The sequence below is a fragment of the Pollachius pollachius genome (genome assembly GCF_949987615.1).
Source record: "Pollachius pollachius genome assembly, chromosome: 5".
NCBI lineage: Eukaryota > Metazoa > Chordata > Actinopteri > Gadiformes > Gadidae > Pollachius > Pollachius pollachius.
The window spans coordinates 10,863,250-10,885,278 of NC_136938.1; the positions used below are offsets into that span (position 1 = coordinate 10,863,250).

Consider the following 22,029-nt stretch of genomic DNA (forward strand, 5'->3'; position numbering starts at 1 on the left):
TTTTTAGTTTGCACAGACTACTGATCTGCAATTAAGTAGAAAGGACGCCGTTTATTAATTCAGGCCGGTTTTCTGAGGTATTCTGCCAAAATGTTTAACATTTGAACAGAATGTGTGGGAATTTTTAAGAAAGATACGGCATGTAATGGGTTAGGATTAAAAGTATGCCTGCCTTCTGGAGATGAAATCTTAAATGTTTCAAATTTTCTAACCGAGAAGAGTGGTCTAAACTCTGTATAGGCTTATTAGAAAAGTTCTGAATAACTGGTGTATTCTTAAATCTTTGGTTGTGCTTTTAATGAGTGTCTTTCATTAGATGAGACAACGTGATAAGCTAGGTTGCTGGCTCTTCATCAAAAATGGAAGAAGTTGGATGGAAGAAGATGAATAACCTCATAAAATATAACATTAAAATGTTTCCCTTGCGATACAAAATAAGAATGATTGGCTAAAATTAGAGCTATGTGGAGCCATTATGATCTTCAAACATAATAACAAATATTTAAACATTGGCATCCTTTGTGAATCTTAGAGTGCCCTCTAGAGACAGTGGTGGGCTTTATTTTAATCCCACCACCGACTCTCAACCCAAGTTGTGAGCTACTTTGAACTTTAGGACTGATATAGAATAATCAATATTATGCCTTGGAAGCTGACAATTAGTACTCACACTTACGACACCATTTTGTTTCCAATACAATTTTTTATTATTCAAAACGATAAAAGTATTGTCGCTAGATATAAGATGGTTGACTCATATTATCCCTGAAACTAATCATGTTTTGTCATTCAGATGAAAAGATTGCTGAAGGCATGTAAAAAAATATTGTTTAAATAATGTGTTCATATAAACACAACTATGCATAATCAATTCTATGCCCCAGACTTTATAATGCAAGTGATGCTGAAACAGAACAGATGCAGGATTGTTATATTATTTCTTCTTCTTATTCTTCAGCATGTCCAAGACAGACGGTCCCTTGCGCTTCTCAGCTATAACAAAAACAAACAAAGTGGTATAAATTATTTCAAATAGACGTCAATGTAGACTTAATATAACAAGATTCAGTCTCTATATTTACCTTTCTTTGGTTGTGGCGATTCGGAGACTCCCTGAGATCTCTTCCCATACGATGTTTTCATGCGCTGGATGTTCTGTTTGCTAATTACTTCGTGCTCTACTATTGGAGAGGGGTAGTCTTTACCCACAATGCACCCCGCCGCCTTCTGAACACTAAGGGGTGCCTTCCATGGTTCGTATATGTACTCAACAGGGAACTTCTTCAACACCGGTAGATATTTCCTAAAGAATAGTAATGAGTTTATGGTGAGCACATTCTAAAAAAGGTTTTCAAATCGATATCTTACCTTTAATTAAGATCTTACTTGATGTATTCTCCGTGCTTATCAGTCTTCTTTCCAAAAGCGATGGGGGAGTAGACCCTGAAGTACTGGTGGAAGAAGGCGCTGGCCGACAGCCACAGCCAGTTCCCTGCGTTCAGAGCCCAATCTCTGTCCAACAGTAGCCCCTCAAACACCTGGGGACGAAGAGCAATATTCAGGATAATTTGTGATGTCCATGATACTTACAATCCCAGCACAATGTATATGACTGTATATAATATACAGGATAATGTATGATCAATATCCATTATAACGTTCAATAATTATCTCGCACAACGAATGATAAATACCTAGCAGAATGTACAATAAATGTCCAGGATAACATAAGATTGATATCATGATAACGTACAAGGAAAATTCACAGATAACACACAAAGTAAATTTCAGATAACATACGATAATTATCCAGTAGAACGTACGATAAATATCTAGCATAACGCACAACAATGATCCACTATAAGATACCATCAATTTTTGCATAATGTAAGATAAATGCCCAAGATAACCCAGGATAAATACCCATCATAGCATAAATAAATAGCATACGATAACATGCAGGATAACGTACAAAGAAGGCAAAGGGGATATGCTTCCCTCTAAGAAGGAAATACAAGCAAACGGACACACACACACACAAACACACACACATACACACACACACACAGGCAAAAAAGGGGTTCCTTTAATAAGGACGTACACACCTTCTTGCCCTCCTCCCAGCTGATCCAGAGGTCTCCCCTGGTGAGGAAACAGGCCACGGCGTGCCGCGCCAGGTGGTGGATCCAGCCCTCCCGCCGCAGCTGGGTCATGATGGCGTCGATGAAGGGGAAGCCCGTACGAGCCTTCATAGGGAGACAAGACAAAGACAGAGAAAGAGAGGAAAAAGGCAGAGAATGGGTGGTTAAAGGGATCCATGATGTTTACTCCTTGATTCAAGTTGGAATTTAATTACGTATAGGATTAACGTTTGTCTCTTGAGACATCATTAAGCTTCAATTAGAAAGCTTATTTTACTCCAAAAACACAATATTTTTGAGCCAAATGCAGAGATATATTTGAATCTTCACATGCTTTGCCAAAACATTGCAAAACATTGAACCATAAACATATCATCTTGTGAATATACATTTTCCTGTAGTCTGAGACAGGAAAATGGTAGTAAGTATGCACTCCATATGTTGGTTACCAAGGTAGCTACTTGTTTCTCCTTTTTTTCTAATGTTCAGTGCATTTTTCCATTCTACCTCTACATTATTGCCCCCGGACCCTACCTCTTTCCAGGCGGTCAGATACTCTGGGTTGGTGTCCCAGTCGATCTGGGTGCACACTGGGTTGTCTAGCATGCGGTCGAAGTTGGGGACCCCCACGCTGGCAGTGTAGAAGAACTCTCTCCACAGCAGCTGGCCGTGCAGGGACACAGGCGGAGCTGAATGCTTCTTCTGCAGGACAAAAGCAGTTGTCCAAATTTTAGTGTGTCTTCAGATACTATAAGATAAGAAATATAAATAGAGCACAGCATAGACGGTTTTCCGACTGCATTTTGATGGTGTTTGCACCATTTCAATGGTATATTGCATTCAAGTGTTACAGTTATGCATGAAGAACAAGCATATTATTATGTACTATAAGCACTATTGTTGTGGCTTTTGGCGTGCTCGGACTCATAAGTTGCTCTTGGGAAAGAAACAAAAACCAACTAAAACATGCTTTGCACTTCTACAGCTATCCTTCACTTTTATCTGATTTTGGAAACTTTACCATTGTAGCACTAAAATCTGTTTTTGCTTCAATATTGAATTCATGTAAACATAAAGCAACTGAACCACTCACCCCCTCGTAGACGTCAGACAGTCTCCACCAGAAGGTGCGTGCAGACAGGCATCCGAGGGTGAGATAGGGGCTGAGGACCGTGGTGCTGGGGCTTAGTGAGTTGGGTGCGGTCTGAGGCTTCTCAAAGCTGCACACCCACCCCTGGAATAACAACAAGACATTAGGACGTTGATCCACATCGGTCTACATCACGTTATTATGACGTTAATCCACATCATGTTATTATGACGTTGATCCACATCGGACAACATCATGTTATTATGACGCTGATCCACATCGGTCTACATCATGTTATTATGACGTTGATCCACATCGGTCTACATCATGTTATTATGACGTTGATCCACATCGGTCTACATCAGGTTATTATGACGTTAATCCACATCATGTTATTATGACGTTGATCCACATTGGACAACATCATGTTATTATGACGTTAATCCACATCATGTTATTATGACGTTAATCCACAACGGTCTACATTCTGTTATTATGAGGTTGATCCACATTGGACAACATCATGTTATTATGACGTTGATCCACATTGGACAACATCATGTTATTATGACGTTGATCCACATTGGACAACATGTTATTATGACGTTGATCCACATTAGACAACATCATGCTATTATGACGTTAATCCACATCGGTCTACATCATGTTATTATGACGTTAATCCACATCGGTCTACATCATGTTATTATGACGTTAATCCACATCGGTCTACATCATGTTATTATGACGTTGATCCACATCGGTCTACATCATGTTATTATGACGTTAATCCACATCGGTCTACATCGTGTTATTATGTCGTTGATCCACATCGGTCTACATCATGTTATTATGACGTTGATCCACATCGGTCTACATCATGTTATTATGACGTTGATCCACATCGGCCAACATCATGTTATTATGACGTTGATCCACATCGGTCTACATCATGTTATTATGAAGTTGATCCACATCGGTCTACATCATGTTATTATGACGTTGATCCACATCGGTCTACATCATGTTATTATGACGTTGATCCACATCGGTCTACATCATGTTATTATGACGTTGATCCACATCGGTCTACATCATGTTATTATGACGTTGATCCACATCGGACTACATCATGTTATTATGACGTTAATTCACATCGGTCTACATCATGTTATTATGACATTGATCAACATCGTTCTACATCATGTTATTATGACGTTGATCCACATCGGTCTACATCATGTTATTATGACGTTGATCCACATCGGTCTACATCATGTTATTATGACGTTGATCCACATCGGTCTACATCATGTTATTATGACGTTGATCCACATCGGTCTACATCATGTTATTATGACGTTGATCCACATCGGTCTACATCATGTTATTATGACGTTAATCCACATCATGTTATTATGACGTTGATCCACATTGGCCAACATCATGTTATTATGACGTTGATCCACATCGGTCTACATCATGTTATTATGACGTTAATCCACATCGGACAACATCATGTTATTATGACGTTAATCCACATCGGACAACATCATGTTATTAAGACGTTGATCCACATCGGTCTACATCATGTTATTACGACGTTGATCCACATCGGTCTACATCATGTTATTACGACGTTGATCCACATCGGTCTACATCATGTTATTATGACGTTGATCCACATCGGTCTACATCATGTTATTATGACGTTGATCCACATCGGTCTACATCATGTTATTACGACGTTGATCCACATCGGACAACATCATGTTATTATGACGTTGATCCACATCGGTCTACATCATGTTATTATGACGTTGATCCACATCGGTCTACATCATGTTATTATGACGTTTATCCACATCGGTCTACATCATGTTATTTTGACGTTGATCCACATCGGTCTAGATCATGTTATTATGACCTTGATCCACATCGGTCTACATCATGTTATTATGACGTTAATCCACATCGGTCTACATCATGTTATTATGACTTTAATCCACATTGGACAAAATCATGTTATTATGACGTTAATCCACATCGGTCTACATCATATTATTATAACGTTAATCCACATTGGACAACATCATGGTATTATGACGTAAAACCACATTGGGCAACAGGGAGAATATCTGCCTTTCATAAATTTTGTCATGGGAAATTACTACTTTTGTGGATATCATTTGTTCTTCTTCATTGTATTTACAATGTTGATGTAAAACCGACTCTCCAATGACAGGAATCTTTAGAACTCATTCTGTGAATATTTTTTATACTTTTTCTTGTCCAATAGTTGTGATTTATTCTGTTATCAATCTTAACCTACTATTTATCTAATTTACAACTGCACTTCCATAACGACTGTGGCACTTTCACCAGTAGGGGTCGCCATTGTATTTAACAGATTTGACCATTTCGTTATTTTAAAAACACATTTTATCAAAAAGGGACTCAAAGTAAAATACAGATGCTCTGCAATAAATTGGCAAATAGGGGTTCAGACAATCAGACATTGGGGGATTGGACCCACTACCTCTCAGCTGGGAACCCCATAGCCACTCTGCTACCCTGTTCCAAGAACTAATAAAAAAAACGTTTGAAATAAATTGGAATAGCTCAATTAAACCCCCATGGTTAGAGAGACCACCATTGGTTCCCCATCTTACCGTTCTCTCCATGCTTTCCTCCAGCCTCCTCAGAGCCTCCTCCTCTCCCCCAGGAAACTGTGCTTCCTGCAGGCAGGACAGGTCATGTCCCAGCTCCTCCAGGGAGGGCAGCCCATACTTCTGCTCCTCAGGACTCTCCAGACACAGTGTTTTCACGTCTGAGGTAGACAAGCATTCTATACGTTGGGCCAACTGTTCATTTTTCCAATATGTAGCGTGGAAAATATACCCTTGCCCATGGTATTAAGCTTTCTTCACTGTCATTTCAATTGAAAATATGTATAATGTAATTTGAAAGACTTGCCATGTACCATACCCATAACGTATAGTCGTCTTACATAATATGAATTATTTCTGTATATTCATGTTGTGAGTCCATCGAACTCGACTCCCAGTATATATATATAATCGTTTCCTGATTTGTTACCCTTTATGTCTTCAACTGTCGGAGCAGGTATTGGCCTCTTGGGGGCTCCCAGGGGCTTCAGAACAGTCTGGAAACGCCCGTAGGTCAGGGGGGCCTTCCCATTGTTCTCCTCGATGATCCTAACACACACACACACACACACACACACACACACACACACACACACACACACACACACACACACACATTTAACCTTCCTGAAAACACAACTGGACACCAGAAATATCTGATGTATACAGTTTTCTGTTAACTACACCAAATCAAATGGAACATATTGGGCTCTTAGAAAGGGAATGATGGAACACATGAAGAACAACAAACAACACAAGTTTTCAACTACAGGTGAAAAACATCTGAATCACAAAGACACACAATTTCTTAGAAGAAACTACAAATTAAGTCAAAAAGCTTTGTTTGCAGACTTTTAGTTCAAACATATTGCCAGTCCCTCGGTCCTACTATTCCAGAGAGACACTGCTTTCCGGACTATATACTGGGAAGAGGTCCAGTGGGTGACTGACCGGTCGACGTCATACAGCGTGTGGGAGATCTTGTAGACGACCTCCACACCGTGCTCCTTGGCCAGCACGGACACCTTCAGGTCCCTGCTGCGGCTGTACGGCTCTGTGTCGTACTCATAGGTCATCCGTGAAACGCCCCACTTCTGGAAGAGCTGGGGCAGGACGTCCTGCGGCTTGCCCCTCACCACAAACAGCCTGGAAGGGAAACATAACGTTCATATTACGACTGGGATCGACTGACAGTTGAGCGGGACTGTGCCCGGAGGTGGACAATGCCTACCAAAAAGCTTATTAAAAAAAAAAGGTTAATAAAAGCTGTGATAAAAATCGCATACGGTTGTCACTAATAAGTGTAATTACATGGTTATGCGAGGCAAACACTTTACAGGAAAAGGAGGGTTCTTTGGTGGCAAGATCTCAAAGCATTTGATTTTTATTTAAAAGTCTTTATGTATGCTGTGTCAATGATTGTAAATTCTCCAGACACAATATTTTCCCTTAGTACCTTGTCAGAGCTACACAAGAACATATTATGTAGTGTGTATATAATGTAGATGTGTAAATTATGAAGTTATTATAAGGTTGACTGTACGCATACCATTTCTGTGTCTTGTACCCGTCATAAAATATAAAGTATGATTACTCCTGCACCCAACCTTAAGTTGAGTTTCCTCAGACTGCGGTCGAGGTCCTGGAGTGATCCCATGAGGAACCTCCAGGGGTTGACCCCCAAGCTCTCTTTGTTGTGGATGCAGGGGTCCAGGATGAACAGAGGATAGATCTCCTTACATCCGCTCAGAGCCGACATCAGGGCGGGATTGTCGTGCAGACGGAGTCCCTTTCGGAACCAGTGGATGCATACATGCGCCATCCCAACTTCAATTTAAATATTAATTAAAATATAAGTAAAGCAAATTCACAAAGTTTATACTTCAATGTAATGTTAGAGCAACCTGTGGGTGGTATAAAAAACACATTTAATTATCTTCAAAGATGTATCTTACAATGTACTGTATTGTTATATCAACCAACCAGTGTGGCACTGGTTTAAACCATCTCGGTTAGAAATATTAGTTAAACACAAAGGGCACAGCACATGCCCATTCACGATGCAATGACTTAATAAGAAGCGCATAGACATATTCTGACGATATTTGCATGACTTTTAACAATAACTTACCCGAAAAGCTTGCAAAAAATATCAAAGGTGCGCTACGACAACACGTTTCAGTGAGTTGTATAAACACTGTTTTATAACCCGCTACCTCCAAGTTACAAAACGACACCACGTAAACGTGAAATCGCTTCAGCCAATAAGAGAGAAAAACAGACCAAACCTAGCCTATCGATTGGCTGGAATCACAAATTCCACGCCCACTTATGGATGTTTTAGCTCTCCACCACCAGATGTCGACACTGTTCGAGATGGTTGAAAAGTGTTAATAATATGACGCAAAAAAATATTTTAAATAAAACAATAGCAAGAATATTTGTACCCATTCGAAACAAGCCGCAGGAAACAGTCGATATGCAATCAAAAAAAACACCAACAGGGACCGACCCGAACAATTCTATAGTTTATTAATTACTATAGAGCGGACGTGTAACCAGGGTCCATCGTAGCTCGCCGTGATCGTATAGTGGTTAGTACTCTGCGTTGTGGCCGCAGCAACCCCGGTTCGAATCCGGGTCACGGCATTGATTCACAATGTCACGGCAGATGGCTCATTTTTGCCAGTTAAATTCTTGGTTATCATTTGGTGGAAATATATACGAAACCTTTACATTCTTCGCTGATTGTCGAATCTACTATGTCAATGGGAAGTAGGGCTATGGCATTTGTCGATTTAAACGGGACGTTATTTTTCGAAGAAGTATATCTGGTTTACGGGGTATTCCTATATGTCCGAATAAAGCGCGTATCTTGTTGCGAAACGATATGTGTTATTATAAGCATTTTGATAATACAAGGCCCAAAAAATAAGTAAAGTGGGACCGCCAGCAAATACAATACAATTGGACGCCACCAGATAGAGCTATTCCACAACAAAATGAGTCGTTGATAGCCTCCCACGAAGTTGGGTACTTTTCACCAAACGCGTGGTTGGGTTTTCCTCTGCTTTACTTGTTTCAGGCAAAAATGTTCTGTTTGGTGGTCCAACAACGTTGAACAAACTGTTAATCTTCAGCCAGCTTCCACAGGGAGAGTCCTAGATCCGATTAATATATTTGATGGAAATCAGTAAAATAGCTGTTTTTTAGGATCCAGCAAACGACTCCATCTCCCAAACGTAGGCATAATTAGCAGAATTTCCAAATAAGCAGCACTTAAATTAATGAACAACAGCTTCATAGCATGACGGACATTACATCACAAACCGCCACCAGGTGACGACGATCCAAGGGATTTCCAACATGTGGGCGACGGACTGAATGATGGCGTGAGAGATTCTCTCTGCGTTTCGCACGCCGTTGGACGACGCGCACGCCACTCACGGTGCGCTCCGCCCAGACGGTCCTGCTGCCGCGAGTGGCTCTCGGTGAGAAGGCTGCAATAAATGTCTGACGAAACCAACAGTTTGGACCGACCAGGCAACAGTGTGTATTCATTCTCATGGAGTAGGGAAACGTACTGTCTGTGAGAGAGCCCTTGACTGTGTGTGTGCGTGTGTGTGTGTGTGTGTGTGTGTGTGTGTGTGTGTGTGTGTGTGTGTGTGTGTGTGTGTGTGTGTGTGTGTGTGTGTGTGTGTGTGTGTGTGTGTGTGTGTGTGTAAGTGCGTGTGCGAGCGTGTGTGTCTGTGTGTGAGAGAGAGCCCCGCACTTGTATGGAACGATGCACAGCCAGCACCGTCGCGCACGTCTGTCATTTCTCGGCATGTGTTGGATAAAAAAAAAACAAGGGCGCTGCTAACGTGAACGAGCACAACTTATTGATGGTGTGTGCCCTTCTGTCTGCTTGGCTCCGTGCACGACCAGAACCGAGGAGATGCTGAGCCGTCTAATGAGTGGCAGCATCCGGAGTCTAGACAGGGAATATGACTGCACGGTGAGACTGCTGGACGACTCGGAGTACACCTGCACCATACAGGTCAGTTCCAGACATGTCTTCAACTAGGGGAAGCAGACAGGTGCGTCGATGTGAAGGGAAACGGCATTCATGCACGACTTCTCTTTTGAATACCATGTGTACGTGGGTTTTAATTGATCTATGGGGTGGACTTCGACTTCATGAATGAAGATGGGAGCTTTTAGAGTCAACTAAGCTGCTCACTGCGTGTGATGCTTCTGGGGCTGTTGTTTGTGATTCAGCCTCCGTCATTTTGGACCAACTAGACCGGAGCTTGCTGTCGTCACACATTACCTGTGTGGAGATCACGTGGTCGCATGTCGCGGTCTCTCCCGCTCCCGCCACCTGCATTGCGTAGCGAACGTCAGGAGGTTGATGGGCGATCATGCTTTGTATTCCGCGTAGGTGACCAGTCTGCGTAACCTGTCTCCATACGAATGCGTTATGTTTTGCTTCTGTGTAGACTATGCTTTTGTAAATGAAATGTTGAAGATGTTGAAGAAGTCATTTCATCCCATGTCGGTCCTGTCATGAATTTGAATTCGGGAGGGTCTGTTTCTTGTTTTACTGGTGTAACGGAATGTTGCCATAGGTCCACAGCCCTTTTCATTCTTCTTCTGTCCTGCTCTCTTCTTTTCATCTTTCTTTCGTTCCTTAAAAAAATATGTATTTAAACAGTGCTTCAATGGTATTTACATAATCAAGAGAGACAATGCAATGGCTGTTCATTCGAACTAGAATTGAATGTCTGTCTGGTGTCTGGTGTGTGTGTGTGTGTGTGTGTGTGTGTGTGTGTGTGTGTGTGTGTGTGTGTGTGTGTGTGTGTGTGTGTGTGTGTGTGTGTGTGCGTGTGTGCGTGTGTGCGTGTGTGTGTGTGTGTGTGTGCCTGTGTGCGTGCGTGCATGCATGCGTCTATTTGTGCAGTGCTGGATTGGGAGGCCACCAAATATTCGCTTAACCTGCAACAATAACACAACTACTACATGTCCCCCACCAACACACTATAATCCCACTGATTTGTGTGAGAAGAGACACATGTGATCCCAGGCTAACACATGGATGTCCACGTGTGTTTAAATGCTTCTGAGGTCGGAGCCTCACATTGTCACAAGGGGTTTAACAATGGGATATTAAGAATGGTACCTACAAAGACAATCTCTGACTTTGCATCTCATGAAACTTGACACCAAAGGCAACGGAAGCCTTTCAAAATCTTGAAAGCAAGTGGAAACAGAGCCCTGATGACAGATTAAATAAAAGTTGACTTTCTTCTCAGGCCTCTCCCTGTCTCTCTGCATCTCATCAGAGACCAAACAATCCCTATCCCAACAAGTGTTCGCCATACTATCTCAGCCATTTCCACCAATGTCCCGCTGTTGTTAATGATTTGTTGTCTTGGAGGGTGATGGTGCTGCGGAAAAATAGCTCACAAAATGACCCAGGCTATTGTAAACCTCTCTCTGTATAAATATATCATCATAATTTCTCCATTCAGCCTGAAGGGACAAACTGAACTAATTACTGGACAAAAAGAGTCACAGAAAAACCTGGATTTTTAATGTTGTGCAACAAAGGTTAAGGTATTCTTGTCTTCCTTTCTCTCATGACTGTCAAACCAACGGTTTTATGATTTGATGTGGATGTCAATGGCGGAACAGGAAGCCAAGTTCTGTGGCACAGGATACTCACATCCCCAGAGGTATATTCGGTGTACGCGGTAAAGATTAAAGACAACACAGGATTTGAACATAAAAAACATAGCTTTATCATAGACTTCCCTCACTCTGCTATGAAAAGGAGGAGGGCCTTCCTGACAGCGCTAAAGGAAGGAGTGCTCTAGTTCCTGGCGCGCCTCAGAGGTTTGGCCCAGAATAGAGGACCTGTGGGCCATGACACGGGTCACTCTTCCCATTAAGCGCCATTAGTTTACACCTGGAGCCGCTGCCGCTTGTCAGACCAGCCTCGGATCTCTCTTTCCCATCCTGAACACCAGCCAACGTTTTTTTCTGAGGGAAGGTTGGTTTTCTATTCCCCATGTTTTCCTTATATTCTCACCGTAGAGAAATGTCCACACTTCTTATGGGTAAACTTATGGGTAAAAGAAAATCAAGATTATTGATTTAGCTTATTCCCGCTGCTCATTAAATGTCCCCAGGGTAGAATGGTGGTCGTAAACAGGCTGGAATGGTTCCATGGTGTAATGGTTCCTTGTTGGTCATTAGCACGGTGGAATGGTTCGTTGCTGGTCGTTACCAGGGTGGAATGGTTCTATGGTGGAATGGTTCCTTGCTGGTCGATACCAGGGTGGAATGGTTCTTTGCTGGTCGCTACCAGGGTGTAATGGTTCCTTGGTGTAATGGTTCCATGGTGGAATGGTTCCGTGGTGGGTGTTACCGTGGTGGAATGGCTCCATACTGCTCGTTACCAGGATGAATGGTTCCATGGTGGGCGTTACTAGGGTGGAATTGTTCCATGGTGGGCGTTTCCAGGGTCCAACATAGTGGTTGTTACCAGGGTTACATTGTGTTGGCTGCATGATGGTTGTTCCCCGGTTTTAACCCATCGGCCGTTACCAGGGTTACATGGTGGTCATAACCAGGATGGAATGGTGACATGTTGGTTTTTAACAGTGTTGAATGGTAACTTGTTGGTTGTGAGCAGTGTTGAATGCTTACATGGTGGTTGTTAATGGGGATGAATTGTAGTCATTACCAGGATGGGATGGTTACACGGTGGTCGTTACCAGGGTTTAATTGTACTTACTGAGCAAGAGGGAAACATACACAGACACGCACACAGACACGCACACACACACGTGCACACACACACACACACATACACAAACACACACACACGCCCGCACGGGCACAGGCGCTCACACGCACAAACGCACAGGCACTCACACATACAAACACACACACACACACATACACACACACACACACACACACACACACGCACAAACATACACACAACCTATTCTTGGTCTCGCATGGCCAGATCCAAGTGTTAACTGCTTGGAATTTGTAGCTGCAGTGGGTCTCTTCAGTGGAAATGAAATGTGCAATGATGGCATCTAGCAGAATGTGAGAGTGAACTTAGTGAAACAATCATATTTGCTTAAACTGGCTTCTTTGGTCTGACACACACGTACACAGTTCATATATCGGTTCCTATAACAGTCAACCACATAGTCTTCCTCAGTTCACTCAGTTCAAAGGGACACAGCAGGGGGCTTGTGTTTCATCTGATAGTTGTATAAGAGTTGTGTAACCATGCAACCCTGTATCTTTCCTCACACACCCTGAGTAGACCAGAAAAGGACAACATTGGGTGTTGACCTTCAATTCAAACACTTGATGTATCACATAATGCTATGTTGGTGAATATAACTCTACAGTTACTCCACAGAGCGTATCAATGCTAGGTTTGCTTTAAATGGACTTATACTTATAATAAACAAATACATTTGTAGCCTTACATCTATACTGTGTGTATATACTGTATATATAATATATATATATATATATATATATACCATGTTGAATTAATTCCACAATAATTAAATAACTAATTAAATTCATTCAGCTAGCGTTTCCCCCTCACTAAGAGCTGTGTTTAATATATGTTTCCAATCTGCTAATGAAATGGTTTGGGGGCTGCGGCTCAAACTAGTGCCTGGTCTGGAGGGCGCCATTTGTGATTTTCATTGTGAATGCCTTATGAGCTAGCTCCTTTCCTCCAAGTGGTCTGTCTTAAAGATCATTGTTAGCTAGTCGGCTCTCGCTGCTATATCTGGAGTCAAGCTTGTAAGATATTTGGTTTTGAGGTCTATGATTCATTTCGTGTCCTATTGTCTTTTCCCTCAAGCATGGGCTTTGAAAACCTCACATATGCATCAATTCATGTTGTAACGTAATACAACTGTACCAAGTACAGTTTGACATAGCTAGAGCATTTGTACGCTAGCGTTTACAGATGCCAACACATGTGTTTATCTGTACTATAGTGATGGTTTATTTTATTGAAAATGTTAAAGCTGTTTCAAAATAAAAAATATGATAGGTTAAGCCAAGTTAAAAACAAAAATAAATATGTAGAGATAACATCAGACAAATGTATTTTAACTATTTGATTTTTGAGCTTCCTGATTAGAAAATATTCAAATATGAACTGCAAGGTTGTATATTTAATAAATTATTACAGTTTCAAGCATCTCCATGGTCTCCCGCTGAAACCTTCCTATTGTGCCTCAGAAGCATGGAGGACTCAAATAGGACATATATTTCCATTATAAAGCATAGAACGGGAACGGTAGTGTAGCCTAAGGAGATTAATTTCGAGCCCCCTAGAGCTTAGTGTGGAGTGAGAGTGGGGTGACTGCTGCTTATCAGCTCCACTTTGGTGCCATGTGTGTTCAGCAAGGGAATCATGACTTCCTGGTTTGGCCCTCAAAATAAAACATTTGAACCACAACATGAAGAACGTAATCTCTCAAAGGCTTTAGTGGGCTCTCAGGTGAGGTCCAAATGGCCTTGAACTGAAACTGTATCAACTGGGGTGTCAGTGATGTTGTTCCCTGAACTCAAATAACTCTATTCACTATTGATTATTAGCTCTGAGTCTAAAAGATAGACTCATATTATATGTCTCTTAAATCTGTCTTCTATTATCGTCAAGATTGTTGACAATCTCAACATAGTTGACGATAATATGCCATTTTATCACTGTTACTGAAATAAGTCGCTAATTTAGAGAAAAGCGGTAAAACCCTATGTTTTTACCGCTATGTTCTCCCCAAAAGACTACGTGAACGTTCCACTCTGCTGCACACGCAGGTGGGTTATTTTCGTGATGTCTGCCTTTTTTCCGAGGCACTCCGACGTCACAACCAAGGGCCACCAGAGGAGTGTGTGTGTGTGTGCAGCTCTGTCGTGGCAGCGGTTGACTGCGGTTTCTGAGAGAAAGTTGAGCTTCTCTGGCATCTATAGTATGAAACTACAATGTGCATTTCATCAACAAAATCGCTCTTTATAATGCTCATACAAAACAATGGTACTAAAAAGGTATCACAAATTTGGCGTGGGTCGCAACCATAGGGATAACACGCCACCTGCTTTCCTAGAACGCTCAACCCTTCAACAATACATCTATACGATTTATTGTTGACTGCCACACATATAAATTATGCTTTTGTTTAATGTTAATGTCATTTTTAATATTTAAGCTTCTGTCAGTTAGGCACAGAATATAAAATTCTTAAATACTGTTTTTCTTTAAAGTCTTATAAAAAAATGATCTGATAGCAAGCTTTTAAATATTGCTCTCTCTCTTTCCAACCATATTGCAATTTCTTCATCATCTCTTTTTCTTCCTTTCTGCTCTTTCCTGCTTCTCTCTTTCCATTCTTCTCCCTCTGGGCACCTGGCTCTCTCTCGCTCTCTTCTTCCATCCCTCCGCTGTTAATCTTTCTCTATCTATATCTACCTCCTACTGCTCATTTTTATCCATCATCCCTTCTCTCATTTCTTACTCAACCTATTGCACTCTCTGTCTCTGTTTCTATCTCTCTGTCTCTCTCTGTCTCTCTCAAGATCACCATTAAAGATATAGAGGGAGCAGGGAGCCAGCGAACCGACGCCTCTGTTTCTCCAACAAGACCAAACTTTTGTTTCGTTGAGCGTGCCCTTTGTTTCCCTCTCTCTCTCTCTCTCTCTCTCTCTCTCTCTCTCTCTCTCTCTCTCTCTCTCTCTCTCCACCATCCCCTCCTCTGCCCCTGAAGCAGCAGTGCAGCTTGGCCGAGTTGTGAGCCTTGGCCAGATGACACGCCAATGACATGCTACATGCTATAACACAGCGATCGATCCACCCGAGTCCCCTTATAGACCCTATTTCCATAGCCGTGATTACACACAACCGGCCATTCACAAGCACAATTTATTAACACCTTCACGATTTATTTTCTTTTCTTCAATCTCATTTCCTAAATTGCTTTCGCCTTTATTGCCTGTATATTGTGCCCACTCAAAGGTGGCCACAATATACAGGAAATGTTCAAGTTTCTTCCGATTACATGACTATTTCGATGCCGAGGGCCATGATGAAACACATCATAGGAGCCGCCTGGAACACCAGGACGTCCCTGATGCTGGACCACCTCTGGAGAAGGCGATGATTCAACTGACAATGCGAGCGCTATGAACATCTACGCCGAGTTTGATTTGCCCATTTAATAAGAGCGTGTTATGATCCAGCTGTGCAGGCTTTTATGTGCCATCCTGTGTGCATCTGGAACTCCCTCTTTGACTCGTATAATTTCATTGCACAGATATGATTAAATCTGTTTCTTCTGCAATTCTTCTTCTCCAATCGGGGCTTAATGTAGCACCTAAGAAAGTGCTGTGATTACATAAAGCAGTGTCTCTGGAGTTTATCTTCTCCCCTCTTCTTCCCTCTCTTTCCCCACCAGTTCCCTCTTTTTTTACATAACAAATGTGACTAGACTCAGTTGCTGCACTGGGTCGTGGCTCAATGGTTGTATTGACCCTACCATCTGCTAATTCATCATCATTCATGAAACCTTCTCTAATCTCTACTCATCACTGCAGTGTGCACAGGCAGCTCTAGCCCACGCATTCCAAATAGTACTGTTACAATACTAGAGAAACAGCTTTAAAGTATACGACCTGGGCCAGACACCTGTGTTGGCTTCTTCTCCGCAGACGTTTAGTTCACAGAGAGAGAGCGAGAGAGAGAGAGAGAGAGAGAGAGAGAGAGAGAGAGAGAGAGAGAGAGAGAGAGAGAGAGAGAGAGAGAGAGAAACAAAGAGCACGCTCAACGAAACAAAAGTTTGGTCTTGTTGGAGAAACAGAGGCGTCGGTTCGCTGGCTCCCTGCTCCCTCTATATCTTTAATGGTGATCTTGAAGGAGTGGAGGCCGACCTAATTGGACAATTGCAGACACTTAATAAGTCGGCCAGATAACTCAAAGGGGAGTGGAGGGTTTAGTGTAGATGTTCCTGCCATGTTCTTCCAAGCTTGGGGTTGTGGATTTATTGGTGCATTAGAAAGGAAGTTTGTGTCTCAATGTGTTGTAAAAAGTGGCACTCCAATGATCGCACAAGTGTAACACCGTCTCTGTTAATTATGTTGCAGCATTGCAACAGCATGCAAATGCGCTAATGATGGGGTGCGCTTTAGGCAAAGTAGTTCTGGAGACGTGTATGATGTGTAGACTGTATACATTTGTTTTAGTAGGACAATTTGTATTCATTTCCATGGAGTCACACTTCAGTTTTGGGGATTTTCTGTGTGTTGTTGTGAATTATAAACTGATACCTTCCCATAAAGGTAATGTTTACTCAATCATCCACAAGGGATTGCTGTGTGTTACATTGTGGGGCTTACATTGCGGGGCTTACATTGCATGCAATCTGTTCTGCTGTCCATGGTGCTGACTATCTGATACAACTTTGTGTGGACTGTGAACATCCCTTTGATAGGATATTCTACTAAGAAAAATTGGAAAAACTAAGTTTTTATAAATTCCTTCAGGTATTCGCTTGGTTGATTCGACTTCTGTTTTGGGAGTTGAAATGGAACATACTGCAAACTTGGTTTGTTATCAATATTTAACTAAGAGGCAAGGAGGTTCTGTTGTTAAATTTTTATTTTATATTGTTATTTCTCTAATCAATTTGAATACATTTTTAGATGCATTTCTCATTCTAGCTTGGGCTAAAGGATTCATATTGATTCATACGATAGATTAGGTCTACACAAATGTCGGGCGTTAGGTTGAACACAATGCACTCTCACACTCTCTGTCTTCAGATCTGTTTTTGCTGCAGTGTGTGTGTGTGTTTGTTGTGTGCGCATGTGATAGTCAGACAGCACGGGTGGATGGATTGAAGGTGAGTAAACCCTTCCTTACCAAACTGTCATTGACCTTCCTCGGACGCATCAGACTTAATGTCAGACGTTTATAAGATTTGTGAACAAAATGTTCATGGTCAATCCTGAATAATTATTAATTTAGCAGTTACTTTGATTGTCCAGTTTATGTGCCCTTAAGGAGGTGGAAGAAAGATTACGAAGCGAACAGCCATTGAAATCAGCACCTTGCGGCTGGGTGTGGCCAGCCTCCTCACCCCCTCATCTTGTATCTGGACGTCCAGCGGGGCGTTTGACCGGCTCTGTGTGGCGCCTCATCCGCTCCATCCATCAGTCTCGTAGCCAGGGTCTATTTTTATCCTGCCCGGCTACAGCTAAAGCCAGACCATGTGTGTTGAATATTAAGTAATCGTGTTGCAGAGTCCTCTGTCTGGCCGTCATCAAACACAACAGAGACACACTCCAGCCTAGTGGCAGCCACACTGCAAGCTCCTTGCTCTCTCTCTTTGTCTCTCTCTCTCTCTCTCTCTCTCTCCCTCTCTCTCTCTCTCTGTCTGTCTGTCTGTCTGTCTGTCTGTTCCCTCCATTTGGCATGTTTCTCCTCCCTGTTCTCTCTATTAATTTCCCTCTCTCTCTGAATGTACTTAGTTACTATGTAATGCTTACTTTGTCTTCCTTTCTGTCTCTCTCTCTCCCTCTCAAATTCGGTAATGATCTCTCTCTTGTTGTGAGGTGCAGGTCGTCCCCTCTGTCTCTCTACCCTAGTGCTCTCTCACTCTCGCTCTAGCTGAGTTGTGTAGTGCGGGTCTTTCTGAGCTCTTTCTCCTATCAGAGATTGCCGAGAGAGACAGAGAGAGATTCAGTCTCTCTTTCCCCCCTCTCTCTCTTTCTCTTTGCGTAGTGTGCAGGTCTCTCCCCCTCCCTCTCTCTCTTACCCAAGTTGTGTAGTGCAGGTCTCTCTGCCTCCCTCTCTCTCTCTCTATCTGTGTATTGCAAGTCTATCTCCCTCTCTCTCTAGTTGTGTAGAGCATGTCTCTCCCTTCCTCCCTCTCTATCTCTACCTGGTTTGTGTATTGCTGGTCTCTCTCCCTCCCTCTCTATATATCTAGTTGTGTAGTGCAGGTCTTTCTCTCCTTCTCTCTCTCTAGTTGTTTCTCCCAGCTATGAGTAAGCAGAGCTGCTTTGTAATCTCTGATTGTATAGTGCAGGACTCTCTCTCACTCTCTCTCTCTAGTTGTGTAGAGCATGTCTTTCTCACAGCTATGAGTAAGCAGAGCTGCTTTGTAATCTCTGGTCGTCGCGGGGCAGAGTGTGTGTGTGAGTATTTTTAAAGACTAGCACAAGAGGTGGTCAGACAAATCAGCAGGACTTATCCACTGCTTCTCTCTCCCTCTCTCGCGCTATCTCTCTCTCTCTCTCTCTCTCTCTCTCTCTCTCTCCTTATCTAGCTCCCTCTCTCCTGATGTCTCTCTCCCCTCATCTACTCTGTCTCTGCCATCCTCCCTAGGAGGCAGAATGGCGTGAGAATGACTCACCGTCAGAAGAGGCTCTGTCCAGGCCTGTTATATCTCAGTGAAACATCACAGTGTTTCCGCCTCCAGAGACGGCTATCGTCTGCTATAGGAGGGTCTCACACGATTAAACACATACCCTTTGTTTCTCACATACCAAGCCGCCATCTTGTTGCTTTGTCGCCATCATAACAATATTTACAACTGCTTGCTTGGTTATTCTTAACCCCATATCAGTTTCTCTAATCTCATGACAGAAAGCCTGGAAGGGGATGCTCCAAATCTACGTTGGTTGCGAGAGAGAGGTGGCGGAGATCTGTTTCAGTTTTATCGGTTTAGTGGCAAGACAGATGGATTTCTGTCTCTGTTATATGTTTTGAATATTTCTTTGTCACATTCTTTATCCAAAATCTCCATATTTATATATTTCTTGGGCTTCTCTCAATACCAAGTACACCAAAGTCGGACATGCGTGGCAAGCTACACTCGTGAGTACAAACTCCAGAGGACAAAGGATGCAGTGCCGCTGGTGGTTGCGACAGACAGACAAATGCATTCTCGGATACACTTTTAGATTGATACATTGACTGGCGCTATTGCCCCAAAGGATGACATTCCTAGTGGCTACACCAGTAACGGTGTAGTTTATATTGTGTTCACACCACAAGGCATCTCTTTGGGGCAACTCTCTCCACTCCCAGCCCGATCCTGGTCCTAACTTATTACACCTCCCTCTGGCTCACATCTTCTGCTCCTTCATCTTACTTTCTATTTTCACAAGCATTCATGCAAATATTAATTTAATGAGACTGGCAGAGTACACACACACACAGACACACAACACAAAGCCAGCATGAACAAAGGCACGCACGGATGCACCCATGCACACCCACACAAACACACACACACACACACACACACACACACACACACACACACACACACACACACACACACACAGTTCTATCGTTATTACCACTTCAACCCATTAATCTATTCTAGACACGTTTGCTATCAGTCACGGCTGCTCCAGTGGTCGCAGTATAAAATAATAATTTCATAATACAGAAACTGTCTGCAGGGAATCTAATTGGTCCGGCTGGAGTCTGGCCATAATGCCCCAGAGTGAGTGCATTATGGACTGCATTGGATCTCTTTACTTTCTACAGAAGGTCTTGGCTTCAAGTTCTGCATTGTTCATCAAACTATAGAATTGGAAAGCCTGCAAACCTACACACGTTAATTTAATCTTTTATTGATTTATTTAATCTAATGATGATTATAGATTGAAATCTATTTTTGAAGAAAGCAGCATAAAACCTAACATCAGGGTTACAGTGGGACAACATAAACGGGCCATAGGAACTCACACACAAGGACACAGGAAGCATCGGTTTAAGCATACAAGTTTCAGTTTGAAACTTATGTGTTTCAAGTTTCAAGGACACTGCTGTCCAGTCCAGGTCCTTAGAATTTAATACAATCTTCCATGAAGAATAGTATCCTTCATGTCACTTTATAATAAAGGAGCCTGGAAGTTAGTTGTCTATTCAGGCCTTTAGACAGGTTTCAATATGACCCAACACATATTTGGGACTGTATGACACCCATCTAACTCAATGATAATTTGCATGTTTTCTCCAGTGTCTCATGTCCCCAGTGTGGGTTCACCTCCAAGACGGTTGCTAGGTGATGTTCAAAACATTAGCTCTGAAATCCCCTCCTCTATGCACTGACTTAATATGCATGTAGTATTCAAACCATGAAGACTGACACCTAAAAGCCACCACCAAAAGCACACAGTGTACTTCAATATTATATTGGTATTATATCATTTGTATTATAGAATAAGCTTTCACAGTTTTCCCTGCCCTAAAAGGCAATTCTCGATGAAATGTCATGTCACAGTAACATCGAAAATGAAGTTCCAATAGGTCATAGTATTACAGTAACCTTTATTGTATTACCAAAGCTATATTGTATGACAATAACCTATATTGTGTTACCATAACCTTTATTGTATTACCATTAGCCAGCAGGAATCTACTGGGTGAATTGTGGAGGATGTGTACTGAACAATATGTGCTGTACTTTTCATCTTCATTTATTTTTCCAGCATTTTGGCTTTGCTTTCAGAAAGCGCTGTAGAATAGTGTAATCAACAGCCAAATCACAGACCAGACAATGTCTGCGTGTGTAATATAATATTAAGAAAATTAAATTACCATTAATGCAATATGTATGAAAGAAGGTTTTAGGAAAAAACTTTTAAAGACTTTAGGTCATTCATTTCAGAGGTTTGTTTGGAAGATATTGGCTGGGAAATGAAAAGATTCAGTTTCGTTATGTCTCGCCACCGTTTACGTTGAGTATACACCAATATCTAATTACGCCTTTCAGGTTTCCTTCTGGGCATTCAGTGGCCAGACAAGGGCACTGCATGTTGAAAAAACAAGCTGCTTCCAACACTTTTATCTTAGAGTTGAATGTTCTAACGCAGTCTCTTTCCTCCTTTCTGTCTCTGTTTCTGTCTTTCACTCCCTCTTTCTCAATCTCTCTCTCTTTTGCACCCTTTTACTCCCTCTATCTCTCTCTCTATATTTGTATCCCCCTACTCTCCAATGAAATATGTAATGCAGTATGCTTTTCTCTCTCTCAGAGAGCTTTTTTCTCTTTCTCCATCTCAGCCCCTCCTTCTCTCACTTCTC

General features: G+C 42.1%; 2 protein-coding genes across 2 annotated transcripts in view; one reads left to right on the forward strand and one right to left on the reverse strand.

Annotated features, from left to right (window-relative positions):
* Positions 1 to 879: 879 nt before the first annotated feature.
* cry5 (cryptochrome circadian regulator 5) lies at positions 880 to 7,722 on the reverse strand (the record flags this gene model as incomplete). Its single annotated transcript, XM_079736405.1, has 10 exons — positions 880 to 993; positions 1,083 to 1,303; positions 1,387 to 1,538; positions 2,106 to 2,246; positions 2,676 to 2,843; positions 3,235 to 3,375; positions 5,904 to 6,061; positions 6,331 to 6,449; positions 6,852 to 7,046; positions 7,508 to 7,722. The coding sequence occupies 10 exons, from the start codon at positions 7,720 to 7,722 to the stop codon at positions 935 to 937; spliced, it is 1,569 nt and encodes a 522-aa protein (XP_079592531.1). The 3' UTR covers positions 880 to 934.
* A 2,115-nt stretch (positions 7,723 to 9,837) lies between these two features.
* Positions 9,838 to 22,029, forward strand: part of LOC307075627 (FERM domain-containing protein 5-like) — a gene marked incomplete at both ends in the record, with an annotated part of 63,019 nt that continues 50,827 nt past the window's right edge. Inside the window, one exon of the mRNA XM_079736280.1 lies at positions 9,838 to 9,939. Within this exon, the coding sequence (XP_079592406.1) occupies positions 9,838 to 9,939 (102 nt within the window). The remainder of the gene's footprint in view (positions 9,940 to 22,029) is intronic.